This window comes from Vanessa atalanta, chromosome 9 (assembly GCF_905147765.1).
Source record: "Vanessa atalanta chromosome 9, ilVanAtal1.2, whole genome shotgun sequence".
Taxonomy (NCBI): domain Eukaryota; kingdom Metazoa; phylum Arthropoda; class Insecta; order Lepidoptera; family Nymphalidae; genus Vanessa; species Vanessa atalanta.
The window spans coordinates 11,353,556-11,377,211 of NC_061879.1; the positions used below are offsets into that span (position 1 = coordinate 11,353,556).

The following is a 23,656-nucleotide window of genomic DNA, read 5'->3' on the forward strand; positions in this document are numbered from 1 at the left end:
TGTCATATTTAGTATTGTTCTGAAATGTCATTGTCTAGTTATACTGACAAAATAAATATATTTTTAATAATACTTCAGCTAAATTCCATTTCTATGTTAGGGCATGTTATAATAAATATATGAAGTAAAATGCCCAAGAGTCTCCATTAAAATTGATTAAAGTATTTAAAATAAGAAAAAATTTACTTATGGCCTTGACCTTAAATATATTGTATTAATTTCCTGTTATTTTACAAATATTATTAACTTTGTTATTTTTACATACTTTATAACCTTTCAATTATTTACTTATAACCTGGCATTTTTATTTCACCTATAGCTTAATAAACTTTATTATTGTAAAACTTATATATTAAAGTGTGCCTTTAGAGTGATTTCTTTGCAATTGTATTAGGTATATATCTCTTAATTTTGACATATTCAATAAAAATGGTAACATATATAAATCTCCTTAAATGTCAAAACAAAATAAGTAATAGTAATGGAATGATATGATAACAAATGTGTTGATAAACATATACAATACACTTATCAAATACCAAATGTTTTATTGTTAAAAATACATTTCATTATTACTGACTAATAATAAATTGATGAACAACAACTAATAGAAAATTATACATATTAGAAAAGATTAATTATATTATATGATTCTGCATATAGCAATTACCTTACATTTTCTATACTCAGGATAAGGGTTACAAATATACTTAGAAAACTTTATTAGCTGTTATTTCCTGAGCCTCTGTGACTGCAATGATCAAAAATTGACTGACTAACTACATTACACTACATAATTACCAGTCTTGATAATACAGCAGAATTATTTGTTTAAAACACAATAGCATAATTAATAGTATGATATCTAGTATGAAATATTAAATTTGGTATATTGGCAGTTACAATATTTACAAATAATCAAATTAAATACAAGAATAGCCTCCAAAAACAGTAAAAAACTAATTTGATTTATATAAAGTAATGTATTGTTCGTTTTTATTTAATCTTTGTATTAAAACAAAATAAATTAATATATTTGTATTGTCACTAGTGTAAATGTGTTAACAATTTCTGCTCAATAGTTTGAAACTGGTTTAAAAATATGTAAGTTACATAATGCATTTCTACTTCTTTAAAATTTAAGAATACTCAAATAAATTGCTATTATTTAATATTTGATTAATTTTTTTTATACATATTATCTAGTTTTACCCTGTGATAGTAAAATTTTATAAAAAAGTGTAAGTACAATATTCAAAAAGACTCCTATTTCAAAATCACATTAATTTAGTTACTATTTTTTTTTACAAATATTTAAAGATTGTACTCTTTTAACATTTTGTATAAAATTATAAAAACCCTTTTAATATTTACAAAATTGAAATAATCAATAGGCAATGAATTATCATTTGTATTTAAAATCAATTAAATAATGAATTTATAAAGTAAACCATTGCAACCATGAAACTAATTTGTACACTTGGACATAAAAGCTCTTTTTGTTATAATGAGGATAGACAATATTCTTAGATGTTTTACAATTTGTTAGAATGGACTGATCACCAATCAGTTTGCGGGACACAACTCCATCACAGTTAGCAATTTTAAAATCTTTTGTGAAACAAATACGAATTTCTGATATGTAGCTCTCACCATCTTCTTTTTTACATTCAATAACAGGGTCTACATTGATTTTATCTTTGATAGCTTTATTTATATCTGCGATAGAATATTCCTTTGTATTTGATGGAACAATATTTTCTGCTTTTAGTATATTGGACATAGAATACTTCTGCAACCAATTTATACCAGTAGAGAAATATTTCAATTCAGAATTTAGTGGTTCTAAAACGGCAGCACAAGTTCCATGTTTACTCCATTCGTGAGCCCATAGAGAGTAGAGTGAAGTTCCTGTAAAATGCAAGGTATTTCAATTTACATCATTTTAATTATTAGTTGTTAGGATTATTATTATTAATTTTTTATAATAAAGAAAATTTAACTAATTTTTTTTTAAATTAAATTTTAATGTCTTGGTATCACAATTTTTATATACTGGATTACTTGAAGATAAACAACATAAGGATTAAGTAAGAAGGAATATTGACATGGTTTCATACAACTAATGTTTAATAGTGTTAACTGAGTTGTATCATGTTTTTTATAGACCAGTAATTAATAATGTAACAGGTTTGTATTAAAATTTAAAACAATACTTTCACATAGTGAGTCATGTTAATAATTATAAAGAATTTTGACTTCACATACTTATATTAAGTAGAGCAAATACAATCTTACCTCCAAAAATATTGACCCAGACCTGTTCAAGTTTGTCCTCAATAGGCTTTATCTTTTCAGGATCAAATAACCAAGTTCTGTTGCAAAATGCTGGCCCTATAGTGCCGAACTTGGTAGGCCATATACCATGAATCGTCCAAGTATCTACATTACTTGGCATGACACATGTGTGAGAAGAATCGTGTTTTTTCCAATCTTTACAAGCAGTTGCTGGCCATTGTTGGGTAAATATAAGCAAATCAAACTCAGGTTCCGCTTGTATGTACGTCATGCTCGCATAACGTAAGCTGGAATAAGGATAAATAATTATATCAAGATGTTTTTTTAAAAACTTACTAGGTACTTGAAGCGAAAATATGACTTACCACGATAAGCTGAAAATAATGTAAATACATTTCATCTTCTCCATCTTTATATATTTATATTATGAAAAACTCATCAGAAACATACAATTTAAAATACGTGACAAATATAACTGTATATACTTAATTGATCACTGGGCACTGGGCAAAACATTCATTTTACATTGACATTTGACATTTGAAATTTATTTTTTTGTCTTCGTTTTTAGAATAGGCAAAGATATTGAATTATACAGCCACAACACAATTTATTCTAGATGAATGTTGTATTATTTTACACAATAATTTTCAGATTGAAATTGCCAACTTTTTATTAATATATATCAATATAGTACAATATATTCTTCTTATATATTTTCAATATAACTTCTCCGTGCTGTTTAACACGCGTTATGATATACCGCCCCGCCTCGATAGTTATAATAAAAATTTTGGTAGTTTTCAATAAATTAATTAATCTAAGGCGCGAAAATTGTGTCTGAATATGAATTGATTATAAAATCAACTTTTTCAATTGACATATTTCAATATTGTTAAGTTACAACCAAGATTTCTCATAAACTTTTTTGGCTTTCCGTTATGATACAAAATTGCGATTATATACTTATTTTTAATGTAAAATACAATTTTTACCTAAAGTTAATCGTTGGTGAGATGGTCGAACATGAAAGTAAAAAATAGTAGGCGGGCTTAGATTTCCATTTATTTTTTAAATCAAATTTGTAGTGTAAATCAACGAGTTGAATCTCTTTGTTTTAAAGCATGTTAATACAAACAATACCTGCTTCGTATTTATTGATAATAAAAATTGTGATTTGTATTATAGTGCTTAAGTGCGTGCGCAGACACAGGTGCACTCTCTATTCCCTCACTTGTAATATTTACAAGTCACATGACACATCTCGTCAATAGATTGGTTCGAACGAAGATAACTCAGACAGGACCAATGGCCTTACCCTCTAGTCTAACTATGAAGTAGGAAGCCAAATTATATTGTTCAACATCATACGGTCAACATAAAACCTTTGTGTCGTTTATTATATAGAACTTAATATGTTAATATTTAAATATAATTTTTAGGATATTATAATATTTACCTCTACATCACACACACACACACTCACACACACACAAACACACACACACACACACTTGTAAAATAACTATGGAATATAATATTGTATAATTTTTGTAAATCTTAATAACGTGTTCACATGTTGTACACAATGATTAGAAACACTTAAAGAAGGGAACGGGACTGTTACTCCTTATTACAGATTATTTTATAATCTAGCGAGGAGTACAGTAAATAAGAATTGAATTAAGATTGAAATAAGATTAATTTGTACAAACCAATATTATATGTATTATATATATGTAACTTTGTCTGAACTGAATAAACAGTAAAAAAACATGCAGAATAATTATGACCTATTTTATTACAAAATGTGTTATATGTTACTTAATATATTTTTATGGTTAATTTTATGAACCTTCGATCAACAAGGAACAAAGAACTGAACTTATATAATATTAATGCGTGATCTATTTTTTATTATATAAACACCTAATGTTTGTATTTTTTTTTTATTATGACCGAACGTAATGAATGGATATATTGAACATAAAAAATTGTCTTACTAGCTGAAGAGAAAGAATTTAAATATATCAGTCTTTCATCTACGTATATTCTAGAAAAGAAAGATGCGCTATTTTCTTGCAATAGGTCACGAATCACTCTGAACTTGCGCATTGAGGGCTTGGATGTCGTCAATATTATTGCAGCGCAGTGAAACTACGCCGAAAATTTCTTAGAGTAGGTCAGGTAGGAAATATATAAACACGCGAATTGTTTTCAGTAATTACTTTAAGTAAGATTTAAATTGATTTCTTGTACAGGCTTTCGTTTTTAATTAAAACGACAAGAATATCGGAATAATAAAACATATAAACATATTTGGCTTCATTATGTTTATTGAGATTTAGTACTGATACATGTCCTATATTTTACCCAATCAAGCTATTATTTAATTTAACGATGAGAAACAGAATTTACCAAATAAAAACCAATGTTCGTGGTTAATTTTTTACAATTATCAGATTTAATGAATTGATTTTGAAAATCAGTTCCAAACTATAAAATGGCCACAGAGTCTGGTAATTTTAAACTTAACGTAATTATGACACATGTGCCGTCTGTGCTTTGGTTTCATGATGGTGCTCGTATTCAAAAATTATGTATAAATTCGATTTTTCTGTCTTACAGAAACAGCGATGTCGTAAGAAGATAAGATATATACAACGTTTTATAGTTAAATTTTGATGACGAAAATGAAACTCTAGTTTTCGCACATGCACAGACGGACAGACAGACTTACTTGCACATTTACATTATCAGTATAGATTGTTAAATTGCCTTTCTAAATAAAAGTTATCATATTCATACAAAATTATGTTAGACTGAAGCACGACTTCAGTCTAACATAATTTCCTACTCTACTCCAATTAGGAAAATGTGCAGTACATCTGTATTGCTGGTGTATGATATTTTGTCTCGTAACCTTCTTGGTAATCTTCTTCTTTCTGTAACTTTAGTCCGAATTCGTTCATGTTCGAATACAAATTTCCACCACCGTCTTTTGTGGTCATTTTATTTCGGTTGTTTTGAAATAAGATCTTAGTTGTTATACATTTTTGGAGAGCTGATAAAACGGTTATGTTTTTAAAATAATCTGCAGGACAAGCTTCATAACGATTTTTTTTTGTTTTAAGGCATTTTTGTGAAAAAAATAAAAAAATTGAAATAAAATCTTTTTCTGTGTCCGTTTTTAAATTTGGACCATTTATTATTGTTTTAATATTGACAAATAACCAGGGTTTATTCGTTTTTATAAATAAGAAGTAAAAAAAATATATTTCAATTGATACTTTTTTTTAAATAAATTTTTGAAGTTGCATTTTTGACTTATTTTGAAAAAAACTTAAAAACGTGATAACTCAAAAACGGTTCACTTTTGCATCATGCATATGGGGCTTAAAATTATCGCAAATAATCACCCCTATCACCTCCTAACGGGAATACGTCGAATTACCAATAACCCTGTATATACATATCATAATAAATGTTATATCATTACATTACATTAGCAGCCTGTAAATTTCCCACTGCTGGGCTAGAGCTTCCTCTTCCTTCCTTTGGGGAGAAGGTTTGGAGCATATTCCACCACGCTGCTCCAATGCAGATTGGTGGAATACACATGTGGCAGAATATCGTTGAAATTTGACACATGCAGGTTACCTCATGATGTTTTCCTTCACCGCCGAGCACGAGATGAATTATAAACACAAATTAAGTACATGAAAAGTCAGTGGTGCCTGCATGGGTTTGAACCCGAAATCATCGGTTAAGATGCACGCGTTCTAACAGTGGGCCATCTCATGTTATGTATATAATGTTAATGACAAAATATTTTAACGAAATGTATCTGCTATATTATAATCCTGAACGCAACTTATTTATTCTCTTTCTTTTCGCCGTGGTACCCTATTGGACGGTTCATGGAATTAGTTAGGAGGACTCCTGTTACTCTTGTTGTGCCCGAAATATACACTTATGTACATATAAATCTAAAGAGTTTGAAGAGATAGAAAATATCCTAGTGATAGTAGAAGTGTACAAAGCCTTACAACTACCTCGTAGTAGGGCTTTGTACTTTGTGTAGGTATTGGTACTTTATATAGGCTAGTGTTGGCCCGTATCAGCTACTCATACACTATTCTGATACGGTCTATCATCAATAGTTGCTGTGTTCTGGTTTGAAGGATGAGCAAGATGGTATAATTACAGACAGAAGGAATAATCCATCTTACATCACCATTGTGTGAGGGGCTTACATCAAAAGCGCCGATGAACTGAAGAAGGTGACGGGACTCGACTGGATACGGATGGTGGTGAACCATGAGCTTTGGACGCCTTCGTTCATCAGTGGGTTCTAATTGGCTCATTGTTGAATTATGATTAAATCAATGAGGTATGTCAATAATATTAAACTGTATATGGTATAAAGCAAACTTCAAACTGAAATTTTAATTTTGTATATTATGTACTTATTGAGGTATTCTGATCTTTCTCTGTCCTATTTTTGTATAAAAACAACATTACATTTACAACCTCTAAATTTCCCAATGCTGGTCTAAGGCCTCCTCTCCCATTGGGCAAAAGGTTTTGCAGCATATTCCACCACGCTGCTCCAATGTGGGTTGATGGAAATTGTATAAAAAACGTTTATTCAAATTAACGGTTTGTCTGATGAGTTTTAAAAACGAGGCTACCTACACATTTATTTTTAGGTAGGTACGATAAATCTATACCGCAAGTGTGATGATGAAATTTTGCAACATGTGTAACCTCAACCGCAAATGGAATAAAGTCCTAATTACGAGTCCAAGAAAACAACCAATTTTAGGATAAATTTGATTATTTGAAATATAATAAATAACAAACTTGTATAAGAATATATGCGAAATTACCGCTTATTAGTTAATTGTAAGAGATAATAAAGCTTTTATTAAAAATCCATATTTACCGTCACATGCAATGGATGCATATGCTATTAAAATGTATAGCAACCCCTATAGAAGTCACTCCGACTTTTTGCTGTTTACCGTTATATTCATACCCTCGTTTCTAGTTTTTCCTTCAGCAGTCTCTCGCTTCGATTAGCTAATGAAAAACCATCGCGTGTGTCGCGATAGACTGGTCAAGTATCGCTATATATTAGATGAGTTATAGTCCTAAGTGCTTATAATGTAACTAGGATATATAATGATTTCTATATAAATTTCTTCTTTAAGTTATTGTTCAATTTTTATATTAATTTGTTATTCTCTAATCGTCATAAAATAGATTCAATGAGACCAAACGGACATTGTATATTCTTTTTTTTTAAATACTACCCGATGATTGGACGTCATCACAGACCATAGACAACGGCGCTGTAAGAAATATCAAACATTCCTTACATCGCCAATGCGTCACTAATATTGGGAAATAAGATGTGCCTGTGGATACAAAGTCAAATCCCTGATCCAAACAGCCAAAGTTATTTACAAATAAAAGGAAGATATTATAGAATACAATATAAAAAAAATTGTATGAAATTTACTACATTATACCTTATTATTACTTATAGTTTTTTGGCTCTTATTATTAGACAAGCCTGGCGTAAGCTAATCTGTTACTGATGTTATATTCAGTACAAAATTAGCACTTAGTTCTCGACCGTCATTTATCCTTTTTGAACACTAGTATACAATTCTGTTAATGCATTACGGGATTTTCGTAATTAATCAGTAACTATTTCGTGACTTTTAAAGGACCTTATTAAAAGTTATTTATCAAATTATTTCTACACCTGATTTCGAGTTCATTTCGATTTTCGGAAGGCCTGTTGTTTGCATTTCCTTTGTTTTGATTACGATTATTTTTATTAATTTATCTATGGCTTCCTATACTTGCTGCATTTAATTAGCACTTAACTCTTTTCTAATAATGTTTATTATCGCCACTGCGTTAGCTAGCAATGCATTTTGCCAAAATTAACAGTTCGGATCGGTGTAAATTATAGAGCAACTTATTTATAAACTTGGCAACTAATTAGTGGCTAAAAAGCCTCTAATGTCGGCTGTTGAATACAAATTCTCGACTTTACACTGCTAGCGAGACTGCGCTTATTTGCGGGGTTAGTCCATTTGTTTACAAAATTGTCAAAATTGATTTGTCAATCAATGCAATAATCTATAGTAGAGACATATGAACATACGATAGTATTGATGTTTAGTGTTAGAATAATTAACAAGTAGACCCACCCAAAAATAATGTTACACGAATACATCCGAATAATCTCAAAATTCTTTTAGATTATGTAAAATCTTATTTTCTTCATCCTACGTGATATTGGCAAAAGGAACGGTCCAATTGGCAAAGGCAAATACCATAAAAAAGATGTAAGATGCTGACATAAAGTAATAAAATTTCAACAAGCTCAAACATTAATGTCAAATTGAATACAATCGTTTTAAAGCCTTGTTTAGAAATTGTTACTCATACTCATTACCTCTCGTAAAGAAAGATATTGTTCTAATGAAAAGTCATTTCGCTTTGTTAGTTTATTTTTAATTAAAATTGCTTTATTAACTGCGTTGAACAATTCCGTTACTTTAATGGATACCTACTAGTTGTACTAGTAGCTCGCGGCCTCTCTCGTCTGGATTGATTAATTATTTTTAGGTTATGTTACAGATAAAGAAAACCAGTCGGAGTCTCGCTTCAGCCATTTTGTTTCCATATAATATCAATATTATTTAATCTACTTATGTATCTAAACTTGGTATTATTACTATTTTTTATTTTTATAAAAAAAAGTTATAGTACGTTAGATTAAAATTAGAGCTGTAACAAAATTAAAAGTGTGAGTAAAATTTGACTTAAAATTTTATCCATATTATATACCAAGATAAAGAATTTAGGGTAGCTGGTTGTAGTTATGGATTATACTTTGTATGTTTGAATGTATTTTGTAAATTAGGTTTAGTCTGCAGAAGTTTCGCTAATAGCATAAAATTTGTAACGTTATTACGAATGACATAACAAAACTAAACTAATTCTTATATTTCATATACATTTATTATATAACAACACTTATCAACTGTTTGGTATCACTAGCTTACAGCTACATCAGTTTAAAGTTTTGCCTAGTATACTGAATCTAGAAATATATTTTATAATATTTTTACTAAAAATAAAATGTATGCACTGATAATACTTTATCGTTATGTCTAGTAGAAGTAGCTAGATTTAATTACAATATAGGGCGGGACACCTTGGCAGTTTGGGGCCGTCGACTCTCCTTGTGGGTGACCCGAGATAAGTGAATTATGCCAACGGCTGCCTGACCTTCAGTTAAAGGTCCTTAGCCTGCTTAGTTCGTTGGCGTAGGGACACGACCTAGGGTAAGGTCTCATCTTTTTATGTTTTGTTCAATTTAAATGAAATCCATTGTTAAAAATTATGCTTTTTCGTTATTGTGTTTAACTTTTTATTTTTTTTTTTGCCCATTTGTCTAATAATAAAAAAAATAAAATTGAAAAAAAACTTTTTCTTGCGAATAACTTCATAATCGTTTATATTTTTACCCCATTAAATGAAATTAAATAGAAAACTCACATTGTTCACAGATTATAAACACGGGGCGTTGATCTCAATTGCATTAAAAATTAATGCATTGCTTTAAAAAAAAAGTAGTGCTCGCGCGTGCGTTTCCGGACGGGCGCGCGGGCAAAAAACGCGCGGCTCGCAGCCGTGACGCGTTTTTTCAGTTAATTAGACGAACGGCCGCTGTGCGAACATGCGATACGTGAAAAGGATTTATTGGATCGTTACGGTGCGTGGTGTGTGATCTTCCGGCACGGGGCATTTTATTGTTGGACTAAGGCCTTTCATCTACAAGAAACTTGTCGGTTGAATGTTATTGAATTACGCGGTATCGTCTTTATAACCGTACTTTATAATATGCTCTGTATAAATATTTTATTTACAATTTATTGTCTCTCAAACGCGATAAAATTTTAAAATTAAAACAATTTAGTCGAATTCATGTTTTATAAAATTTCAACTGTGATATGTACTTTTTTCTCTGTGGCAATAGAACAACAGAGGGCTAATACTTTACACGAACATACTATAATATACAAATAAATGAGAAACGTCTTTTTAGTAATGCTTAACTGAAAAAAAATCTCAAACTCAAATTCCTTTAATTAATATATTGGATTTGGTCTTTTTTTTGTCAATCTAATTAAGTACATATATTGAATATGAATAGAAATAGCCAGAATCTGTTAAACATTATAAACTTTTGTATATAATATTGTTATGTGAGTAGTTGCGCTCCGTAGTTTCACCTGATTTAAAAGACTATTGATGTTTGCATGCATTATTTTTACCTAGAAGATCACTGTCTAATTAATGATCGTCAGTACGGGTTTCGACCAAAACGGTCCACAGGTGATCTTCTAGCGTACGTAACACACCTCTGGGGTGAAGCTATCGATAAGCGTGGAGAGTCGTTGGCCGTCAGCCTCGATATCTCCAAGGCTTTCGACTGAGTCTGGCACAGAAGTCTTCTCTCCAAGCTGCCGGCATACGGTCTGCCGGTTCAGCTCTGCACCTGGATTGCTAGCTTCCTACACAAGCGCAGCCTTCGCGTTCTAGTTGATGGTTGCGCTTCAAAATCCCATGTAGTGAATGCTGGAGTCCCCCAGGGGTCTGTGATATCCCCCACGCTCTTTCTTCTGCATATCAATGATATGCTCTCTCTCGGGAACATACATTGCTATGCAGATGACAGTACAGTGCACGGGGGATACCACGGACGCGCAGCGGCTGGACGGGCGGAAACTGAGGAGAGACGGAGGGATCTTGTTGTTGAACTCGATAGGACGTTAGGACTCATCGCCAAATGGGGCTCTGACAATCTTGTTGAGTTTAACGCCAAGAAAACACAGGTGTGCGCTCTCACAGCGAAAAAGTCACCATTTTCCCCTCCTCCTTCCCTCTTTGGCACTACGCTGGAGATACATAGCAAAGTCGCCATACTGGGAATCGACGTTCGGTGCGACCTCAATCCAAAGGTTCACATCGAGGCTGTTATAAAAACAGCCTCACGTAAACTCGGAGTCCTGAACAAGGTGCGGCGTTTTTTCACGCCTGCTCAACTGCTCCTGCTGTATAAAACACAGGTACGGTCCTGCGTTGAATATTGCTCGCACCTCTGGGATGGCTCCGCTAAGTACCTACTGGAGGCCTTAGATCGGTTGCAGCGACGTGCGGTTCGCATTATTGGCGATGTAAAGGTCACCAACACCCTCGAGCCTTTACAATTGCGTCGAGAGATAGCGGCACTCAGCGCTTTCTATCGAATGTGTCACGGCGAGTGCTCAGAGGAACTATTCTCCCTTATTCCTGCTTCCCCTTTCCTTCACAAGTCCACGCGTGCTGGTTCTCGATGTTACCGCCTAACTGTGACATCAATTCCATCGCGTACAAAGAAATTTGGCAACTCTTTTCTTTGTCGCACTTCCAAAACATGGAATTCTTTACCAGCGCACGTATTCCCCTCCTCTTATGACCTGGGTTCCTTCAAACGAGGCGTGAAGAGGCATCTTGCGGGCCGGCAAGGCGGGGGCGGCTAGAGCAGATCACCTTTCCCAACTGCACTAGCCGTCGTCGCGTTTGGACTCTACTACCACTTACCATCAGGTGGAGCAGAGTCATTTGCCCTCCCGGACTATAAAAAAAAAAAACATTTCTTTTTTTTAATCAATTTTGACAAAGGAGTTTTTAATGGACAATTAAAGACAAACGAGTTTGCCATTTATTAAAGTGCACTGCGTAAATACAGGTAGTTTAAAAGTGAAAGTGCAAGAATGACACATTGCGGTTTTCATACGTTCTTAAAACATGTAATTAGTGACTCAACATTGCCTATGAAGAAAGATCGGGAATTCCAATGGCTTTCCTACATTTCTAGGTATAATTTTTAAATTCGAGTATTCCATCGACTCCATAATTATGATTTTTGTATATTGTTATTAAAAAAAAAACGATAGGTGTCGAGGGACACCAAATAAAATAAATGAACAACGTTTGAAATAAATTAAATGACAATGAAAACAATATGATGTGATGTGATAAAAAATCCCGTGGGAATAAAATAATAACATATTTTTTTTAAATAATATAATTATATCGGTTGCCAACGGAGAGCTGAAAGATTTATGGTTACGTGAAGATTTCTAGTAGTTCACTGTACTGTTATCCGCGTAAAAGAACTTCGTTCCAAAAAATCTGTTCTGTCAAAAATATTGTAAACTGATTTACAGAATATAACATTCATTAAATGAAAGTAAAGTAAAATAACAGCTTATAAATGTATCACTGCTGGCCGGAGACCCGTTCCTGGTTAAGAACTTATTTATCAAGCTGCTCCTTGATATGCTCCTTGATTATTCATGGAAAAATACAGATATGTGCAAATATTTATGGTGATCGATCAGACTGTGTCGAAGTCTATTAGTCTCAAACAGATATACCGTCATCCATTTTTATATGATCGATCATTAAACTTTGGTTGAATTGTTAAAAGCTATATGTTGTTACAAACTCAGCTTCACATATTCCACGAAGTCAAACGCAGTCAGTGAGATGTATTTCGTAATAAACGTGAACAAAGACTTTTCTGAAAAGTATCAATTTCTGAAGAAATATAACGTTACATATAATTCACGTTTTTCACGTCAATAGTCTAAATTTATAGCAGGTGAACTTACGAAACACAACTACTTCCATAATAAAATTTGTGCACCTACTCTATATTCGCCCTAAAACTATCTCTAAAGCGCGCTGCTTCTACTGGTATATAGGTTTTATGTAAGTATATTTGTTTAGTAGTTTTTTTACAGTTAGGCACTACAATAAAAAATATTTTCTCATTTAATTAGTACAATTTTTTTAAGTATGTGGGACGTTTTTTTAATTTTATTAACCTAGTACTTATGACACACGCCCATATCGAAATTTGAAGATGCTGATTATAATTAACTTAGATATCTATGCAATTTACTAATACCATAAAGTTAAAGAGTAAAAGAAATTAAACACATATTATAATGATTATTAAGCCGATTATAACGATTCTTATTTATTATTGATGATCAACGATTATAATTATGAATCTTATTTAAATAGACACAAATAATTTAGAATTAAACATTAACACGGCATTTATGTATATTGACAATACTTGTAACAATTAGCATAATTCCTCGTTTATCGCAAACCGAGAAATTTCATATAAAATAATATAAACCTTATTATTAGTGAAATATTTTACTGTACTTGTTATACTTTGTTGATTTATTACAAATTTTAAACGCGTAAAAGAACGAGCGTCAACTGGTTTAAAAAAAATGACAAAGATATTTTTAGCTACATGATAGGATATAACAGAAGTCATGGAATGGATTAGCATTCATTAACATGACGTAACAAATGACATTTGATAAAGCATTGATTTTAATTAATTTCTTGTCAAGTATGTGTTCTGTTATGCGCACATCGCATTGGATATTTAAATATTAAAAAATAGCTGTAAATATTTTATCCTAAATTATTATAGTAATATATACTATATAACTAACTACCAACTAAGTAACTTGTGTGTTACTCTGTTTGTGTTTTACTTCGTTTCATCTGGAGATCATGGCTTTTTGTCAGACAGCTGCGGTTACAAAAAAAAGTTATATTAGTTATGGTTCTAATGTTTCAATTGTATTCAAAGATACCTGCCGTAGAACGGCAAGGTATGCTATTAAAGAATTTTAGGGGCCAGTATCATCTCATACAGTGATTCCATTATACATATATATATATATATATATTACGTTTAGTTTCTTGTATGTCCTCTTTTTATTTTTCTTTAAGGCTTATGGAAGAGTTTTTGCAATTAATATGAAAATGCAATTATTGAATATTTATTTAACATTATTTTTTAACGTAATAGATAGGCGGACAAGTACAAAGGCCATCCGATGTTATGTCACTCGTGCCCGCATTTCCTCTGGCTCACTCACCCTTCAAATCGCAACACATAATACTGAGCATTGATGTTTGATGGTAAAATTTCCGGTGGTACCTATGCAGACGGTCTTGCTTAAAGTTCTGCCACCCAGTTTAATTATATTTAAATGCTGGTAACTCTGCCTCGTACTTTGGGTGTACCTTTATCCAGGCACCAGATAAAGTTAAACGCCAATATATGTAATCGGCAAACAGTCTCATTTATACTTTTCTTTATTTAAGTTTAAAAATGTAAGTAATGAGGAGTAAGAAAATTTTAACATGTAAACATCTCAACATTATTACAAAAATTTGTTTAACATTTACGAGAAATCGTTAGTCAATCCATTCAGTCTCCAGATAACAAGTTAAGAGCATCTATTTCATTTGCTTCTATAAATAATAGAAAAAAAATTCTCACTTCACTGGTCAGGTTAATAAGCCTTGATGTTTATGAAAGTGCAGAATGAAAATTACACTTTTTTATATATTTTTTTTCTATACATTTTCCACGTCTGCTGATCTCGTTGCCAATTACAATGAAATATTTATAGGGTCGGCTAGCATAAAGACCTACGTACGTACTCTGCGGACTTACAAGTTTTTCTAACTTAACCATGACGTCAGTAATTATCGAGCGCAGATATATAAACGTACTATAAAGCATATATTTTTGAAATTGCAGACTCCATTTTGATTTATTTTCATAATTGTAAAGATAGATAGCAGGTATTTATAAGCGGGGCGGAGGCTTTTACAGGAGTGCGTTATGTTTTTTTTTTAACTCTATGTCTAAGTTATTTGCATAATAAAATCCTAATTCTCTAAATCTGGTTTTATTAGGGATTTGCTCTGAAAAAGTTATATACATAATATTTAAATTAAAAGTAATAGCTAGTAAATGTTACACTGCTGATCACCATTGGTCTTGAGGAGAAGGCTTGGATTTCTCATTATTCAGCATTGGGGGATACACATGTGGCAGGATTAAAACACACTTTTTATTCCTAGCACTTCCAATTAATAAATGAAAGTGGATCTACTTATTATCAAAAGGTATTTAGCATAAATAAAACACATACAATAATATTTAACTTATGTTTATTATTATTAATGAAATCTGCATCCATTAAATTGAAAACTTGCATTCTTTCTCACTTTATAAACAGGCTAAGTGCGCATTCAGTCTAAAATAGTGCGCAGGCGCACACCCCGTGACGTCACAAAAATCCGCATCGGAAATGACTCACGACTGAGTCAAAGCGAGTCACATTCTCAAGGAATGTGTTTAATACAAGTTTATGCTTCATACTTTATGTTTTATTTAGTTTTAAGAAACAACGATTAAGTTGTTATTTTAATAGCTACAAGAATATACGTCAGAATAACACTGTTAACGTAAATAATACCAGCGCCGGCGGTAGGACTTCTATGTGGGTACCACCCACTTACTGTTTGTCAGACGTCAATACGTCGTATTGATTTGATTCAGTTTGTTGTGTGAGTGGGCCGGTGTAATTACAGGCACAGGCACATACGGATAGTTCTTAGTTCTCATGTTTGGCGTACTGAGTCGTCTGCCTTCCTAAAATAAATAAAATCTATTATATGTACATTAAAAACACACCCCACACACAATCAATCTATTAGCATAAGTGAAAATATTTCTCAAGAACGTAGTATTTTGGATTATCACGTTGAAAGTCGACCTTGAAGTAATACTCTCGCCCAAAGAAAAATCTCAATTTCTCTGTTAGGCTAAACTTTTGTTTAGGTAATTACCGAACTATATATTAATACAACTACATATTAATTATCTTTTTATAATAAAGTATAGATGGTTTTCTAATAAGTGCGATATACGATTTTATCTGGAAAGTTCGTTTCGATTGAATATTTAAGTCTACTACTGTATGATCTATAGAGTTATTATGTAAAAATAAACTCGATACCGATCCTAGAACAAGACTGCAAGCCCCCGGTGTTGCAGATGTCCATGGGCGGTGGTAATCACTTTCCATCAGGTGAGCCTCCTGCTCGTTTGCCCCTATAACATTAAAAAAAAAACATACTAAGCATAATAACAACATAAACATAAAAAGTGTTTTATTTTGTCAAAACCAGGGTGCCAGTTCTGCGATTGCGATAAAGTGACAATTTAACATATTGAATCAAAATATATCTTGCCCTTTATTAAGACAATGATTCAGTTACGATTCGGGCGAAGTTGAATCGAAATCGTATCGTTTATAAAGTAATAGAATTGACCTTCAGATACGATTAATCTGAGCTTAGCAAAAATCTTTGATCCGCCACATCGGCTTGTTAAATTTACTGAACTGGTTAAAAAAACACTATTGTACATTTTTCAATCCGTTCATACAATAATCTAGATATATTTATATAAAAGATAAATACTGTATTAATGAGAAATTATATATAATGTCAAAATATATAGCAATATTTCTCGCTGCCATAGAACTATCAACGTACAATAGGTGGCGCGCGTTGTCGTGTCGAATATAATTGCTTACAAAAAAAAAATGAGGCATTGCAATGCAAGAATAAGCTGGTAATTATATAAAAATAATGTCGCCTTTCAACTTTCACAGAGAAACAACGCATAGCTAAAACCACAAACATAGATATTTAAAACTTGGAGTGGAGGTGCACTCACAATGGATTGATATTGATGGGACCCATTAAATGTGTCATTCAGGACCAATAAAGATATAGATTAAGACAAATAAAGATTATATAGAGATAATCGGTTTAATATGATCACATTGGTTCCCGTGAAGGACAAATGTGTTTATTTAATATTTCCTTCTTGTAGCGCCCACCTGTTTAACTATACAATAACTTCAACATTGTATGCATTTTTGGACAACTTTGGTTTGGTTATATTTTAAATACCAGTAAAGCTCGGAATTAAATCTTTGATTAAGTGACAAAAATTCTAAATAAATTAATCGTCAGTAAAAAAAATGCTGTTGATGCTGATTAGTCTGTTGAAGCGTTTCTTCGCCTGAAGCCAATAATAATGGGAACAAAATCAGGTTAATCTTGCTTTAAAAAATTGTTACCGGATCATGACATAAAATTTCAACATTGAAGGAAGTGGCACTTTTTTTGCGTTTTCATTTGATTTTTTTTTACATTAGCAGCCTGTAAATTTCCCACTGTTGGAATAAGGCCTTCTCTCCCTGAAAAGAAGGCTTAGAGCATATTCCACCACGCTGCTCCAATGGGGGTTGGTGGAATATACATGTGGCAGAATTTCGTTGAAATCAGATACATACAGGTTGTTTCCTCACGATGTTTTCCTTCACCACTGAGCACGAGATGAATTATAAACACAAATTAAGCACATGACAACTAGTGGTGCTTGCCTGGGTTTGAACCCGAAATCATCGGTTAAGATGCACGTGTTGTAAACACTGGGTCATCTCGGCTCTGATTTCATAAAATATATTACAAGTAACATAGTGTCTTAATTAAAGTAATTAGGTCCGACTTCTTGTCCCACACACTCAAGTATTATAAGCATTTAAATTTAGAATAGCAAAAAATATACAAAACAATAATAATAATTAGAAAGGCTGGCGTTAAGTTAATTGATTCACTATTTCCTAATCAGGATCGAACCGGATGGTCGTCCGGTCACGTTGTCTATTAAATCGGTTCACCATCGAGATGCTACGGTAGCATTTGTTCCCGTTATCGCTTTATCTTTACTATCTCTTATTAGTATAATAAAAAGTATGATAATGTAATGACTAAATCTTTTATTACATTATATTTTTAGTTTTTATTATTATAAATGTAAACGCAGATACGACGAAACTTATATTCAAAATAATAAGTAATTTCGATTTTATCATGATCTCAGAATCGGCAATGATCGGTTGTGAAACAAACGAATAATTGATAATGATTTGTCGATCGAAGGTCTCTCTTAAGCCGAAGCCGAGGTGGACGCGCTTTGCCTAACTCATTGCGTGATCGCACATTCATAAGAGTTCGTTCAAATTCGGTGCACAGGTTTGGCCGATGATAGTCGAATCCAGAGCCTAAGTCACAGAGGTGTCAATTTTATCCGACTAATACATGTTTCCTCGCGATTTTTTACTTCACCACTGAGCACGAACGAATTATAAATTAATTGAGTACATAAAAAATTAAGTGGTGCTTGCCTGGTTCGAACCCGCTATCATCGGTTGTGAGTTACGTGTTCTCTATTGAACCATCATAATGGCTTAATACACATATAACCGCAATTGTATAGATGACGTTAGAACATAGACATCGTAATTTATTTAAAAACGAGATGTGCCCAGGGCCGGATTAACCAAGTCGGTGCCCTTAGGCAATGTCCTTTTACCCTTTACCCTTTTCTAACTTCCTTTATTATATATTTTTTTACTACAACGCATTTTTATTCATAATTATGATATATATTTTTAATATATTTTGCCATCACCATAATTAAATATTTGGATCCAAAAATTTCATTATCTTCTACATCTGCACAGGAGTCCCTAGCCGATGCGAGGCCCCTAGTCAGTTGCCTACTCCGCCTTATCCGGCCCTGGCTGTGCCTCGCTGTTTCATCAGCGTTATATTTATTTTATATGTACACGTTTCATATATATGATGTACATAAACAATTGTGTTGATTTACTAAAATAAGTACAGTTATTTATTTTATTAAAGGATTTATGGTTTAGGTATCATTTCTATAATCTTCCTTTAGTATAAAACAGTAGGTCTGAACATATGCGCGCACAAATATACAAACTCCAGCGTTATAATGGTTTTGTATATTATGTAATTGTTAATAGAACAGCTATTATATATTTTTGATATATTAAGTATATAATTTTTGTGATTACATCTTTCATCATCATTCATCTAAATACATAACAGGAAAAATACCAAAATATGTTTTGAATCGGCCGTTAAGAGTTTAGTGTTATTTTAGGCGTTCCAGGTTATCAGCCTAGGATGAGTTTAACTAGGTTACACGCGCCGCCGTGACGTCACAAAGTGACAGCGCTTTACGATGGACGGTTACCACGAATTCTTAGCAATGTAGGACTGACGTTAGACTAACGTCAGAGAAAAATATGGACGTTCGAAATTAAAAAAAAATCGAACTGAAGTATGTACTCCTATGACGTATGTATTGTTATTATTCTTGCTTTGACTAGTACTACAACCAATATGGTGTCCACCCACAATAATGACGATAATTTTAATTTTAATAAATAATAACTTATGAATGTAAACTTATGGGCCGTGCTGAAGTATAACTTTTCGAAGTTGTTAATGAATGTATTTGTGGAGGGTCAAACATCTGGATAAGAAGAAGTTTGAAAAATAATCCAATCGAACAATTCTTTCGGGAAGAGTAATATTTGATAATCCTCTGTAAGCTCTCTCTTTAAGTATAAGTGAATTTGTATATGCATAGTCTGATAGTAGTAGTAGAATAAAGTTGCTTGGGCTAGTGGAGACGAGTTCTAGATTAGAGGTCATGGATTGGCAAACACAACGTAGGGCAATTTTTAGCCAAGTAGACTAATGATCTGAAGCGGGCGGGATCAGACTGGAACTTGGACAAATCCGGGAGTGGCCTGTGTCCAGCATTGTGCATCAACTGACTGAGTGATGATCATGATATAGTCGTAGTATACAATAAAATACATTTTCATATATCCCGAAATTTTACATATAAATATGGCGACATGATGTTATAGTTGGCTCGATCGCGCCAATTTCATACACAATAGACATTGTGTAGACCATTCGAATATTTGCGCACATATATAACGATATAAGAATATGCATATTGTATAAATATATCTAATAACTATCTCGTTGGACTAGTTGGGCAGCTTATAAGGCAGCGAATCTCAAGGTCGTCAGTTTAAGTCTCCGATGTCAAGTTTAGGTTTTCCTGTTAGGAAGATAGTTGGTTAGGCAAGAACAGTAACACCGGGACTAAAATCTTCTGAACACTTTCCGGCCGTGTTAGGTCGCCGTCCAATCAAATCATAAAAGTGCACTTGTATTTGGACACAATCTTGTGCACCATACCATAATATTTGGAAAAAAAAGTTTAGTTCCAATTGTGAAACAATTTCTGAGTTTCTTGTTTCCATATTTTATTAAGTTTTGTTAACAGATATTTTATTTCTTAGCATTGAATCGGGTCCAAACCAATTCCTACTTATTACACATATGCGTCATCGTAATGAACGAATGATTTTAATTTACACCCAATGTTCTTCATACAGTGCTAAGTAATATTTATTTTTTAATTTAGTCCCTGTAAAATCATATTAATATCTCAAATATAATTAACTTAGATAGGATTTGTTACTTATTCCGCACAGCTCCAATGACATTGTATCAGAGACATCCTGGTATCACGATGGATTCCTTTTCTTTCTTAGGGCGTATTAGCTTATTATTGTCTTAGGGACATTTCGATTCGAATTGTTTGATAGAAGTAAGAGATTGAGACCCAGTGGAGATAACTCAACATTAAAGATAGCGTTCAGCTTTTTAAAAACCGTTCACAGGTTTTAAGTGGTTCGAAATGCAGTTTTAGAAGAATTTCTGTGTCATATACAAAACAAATGCTCGTTATTGTACACCACATTATAAAAATGTTCTCTGTGACACAAAAATATGTGCTGTATATAAATATTCTATGGCAAATAATTTTGTATCATGAACAATTTTTTAATACATAATAAACGAGCGACTGAAGCTTATCGCTTAACATACAAAATTAAGATGTTTGATTATTGTACAAATTCACAAATTTTCTTTTTTATATATAAGGTGTGTACTTCATTTCCAAATTTTATTTAAATATTAGAGGACTAATAGCAATGGTACAATTAATTGTTTCAACGATTAATTTCTATGTATAAACAAGCCTACAACATACTTACGAGTATGTATATAATTACGAAATATTTTAAATATATTTAAGCGGGCGAGAAAATGAGCCACCTGCTGGTAAGTGATCACCACCGCCACATATAAATGGCGATAAGAAATATTATTCCTCTATACAGCTAATGCGCCACCGACATTCGGAGCTAAGATGTTATGTCCTTCCCGCCCATAGTTATGCTGGCTCACTCAAATACTGACTGACTGATTAAATATCCGGTGAGAGGGTTGTGTCTACCAAGAACATTAATTTTATTATAGTTTTGATATACGCATCAATCTTTTTTTTTGCTATGCCCCAATTTAATTAACGAATTACTAATATTCCTATTCACACCCTCATTTAAGTTTTAAGCTTGTGTTAGGAGTATTAGCGACAATAGCACGAGAAGTCAGGATCGATCTTGCGACTTTTTAGATCGCTCGATGGCCCTTAAACCATCGAGCCATTGACGCTTACATCTTTTATCATCTGATAGATAAGATATATAAGCTATGATCATATTATGATAAATATATTTCTAAGTTATGTTATTGACCTCACTATCAGTTTTCGCAAACTTTTTATTTTTCATAGTCTAATTATATCTGTATGTATAAATAATTTTCTAAAATAATATATTAACATTATGACTATAAAGACTCCTAGTTTATTATGTATTTAGGATGTGTTAATTAATTATGCTAATATAATTGTTCGTTTTATGTTTAGAAAAAATATAATCTATTAAGATAAGGTGCCAAGGTTTAATTCCAAAGAGGTGAACTTATAGAAAGGTTACCTAATGTCGAAGCAAACGTCAGCTAAATTGGGTACAAAAGATAGTTTTTGTTAGCTAACAACACTTTTCAATTTAGAATGTATCAAGTATTGACGATTAATTTGTTTTTTGTCTGCGGGCAACGGGTTCTAATACTTCAAGTGACGCTACAAGATTAAATATAGAGAATTCGGGCAATGAACTTGCTTCAGTGACGTTTTTCGACGTCGCGATGTTGCCAGTATAAATAATCTGCGTGTATTTCGTGAAATTCGCGGAAGACCTTCAAATGTTGTTCAACCGTGTTCGCGTCGGCTGATAGTTTTATCGGGGCATGTTTTAAAGTAGCTCTATTTAATGTACCATACTTAATATATTTGCTAAATTTTCGGTCAATGTTATATTATATAAAGACGTGCTTGATTGATATTTATTTAATTAACAAATGGCGCTGTAATGATTGTACAATATAAATATATTATACCTATACGTATTATAATAATAGTGTGCTATCAAATAAATAAATAATTATAATAAAACCTTCTTACAAATGAGCTGAGAGTGCCCTGTGGCCGAAATACTTGAATCTTAACCAAAGAATAAGACTAAAAAAAGGAGGCATGCCAGCACCAGTGAGTTTTCATGTGCTTATAATTCATATTAGTGTTCATAATTCATCTCGGGCTTGGCAGTATGTCGGTTGATTTTGCTACATGTGTATCGACTAATCTATATTGGAGTACTGTGGTGGTATTAGGTCCAAATCTTCTCATGAGAACAGAGGAGGAAATTATTTTCTTGCCTGGATAAGTACCACCATATCGTAATGAAATAAATAATAATTAGAAGTGATTTTATTATTTTTATTATTTTGTGTATTTTATATATTATGGTAGCTTGGTGGTAGCTTTATTTAATATTGTGGTTGTTAAATGACTATTAAAAAGTGCTTGTAAAAGTCTACTTGAATAAAGTACGTTTTGATTTACGTTTGATATAACTATTATAGTTTGTTGGACGTTTTGAATACATTACTTGGAGGTAGAGCTTTGTGCAAGCCTGTCTGGGTAGGTACCACCCACTCATCAGATATTCTTCCGCCAAATAACAGTACACTGTATTGTTGTGTTCCGGTTAGAAGGGTGAGTGAGCCAGTGTAATCACAGGCACAAGGGACATAACATCTTAGTTCCCAAGGTTGGTGGCGCATAGGTGATGTATGGAATGGTTAATATTTCTTACAACGCCTTTGTCTTTGGGCGGTGGTGACCACTTACCATCAGGTGGCCCATATGCTTGTCCGCCAACCAATGCCATAAAAAAAACATAAATTAATTATCATTTAATCTACCACCAAATACTTATATTTGTTTATTCCGGCGTGAAAGTTGAGCGAGTCAGTTTTATTGTTATGACACAAGGGATTAGATAGATCAATGGGGATTGGCGTCGCTTTGAGCATATATGGATTGGTTATATCTACTATTAGATGAACAATTCTCCTTCCAAATGCGCTATTAAAATTAGAGCAATTAATAATAAAAAAAAGTTATACAATCAAATTGTATAATCTAATCCACGTTTGT

At 32.5% G+C, this 23,656-nt stretch overlaps 1 protein-coding gene across 1 annotated transcript; it reads right to left on the reverse strand.

Annotated features, from left to right (window-relative positions):
* Nucleotides 1–297: 297 nt before the first annotated feature.
* LOC125066237 (ribonuclease Oy) lies at nt 298–2,818 on the reverse strand. Its single transcript, XM_047674236.1, has 3 exons — nt 2,664–2,818; nt 2,299–2,585; nt 298–1,911 (listed from the first exon to the last, which is right to left on the reverse strand). The coding sequence occupies exons 1-3, from the start codon at nt 2,705–2,707 to the stop codon at nt 1,439–1,441; spliced, it is 804 nt and encodes a 267-aa protein (XP_047530192.1). The 5' UTR covers nt 2,708–2,818; the 3' UTR covers nt 298–1,438.
* Between the last annotated feature and the right edge of the window lie 20,838 nt (nt 2,819–23,656).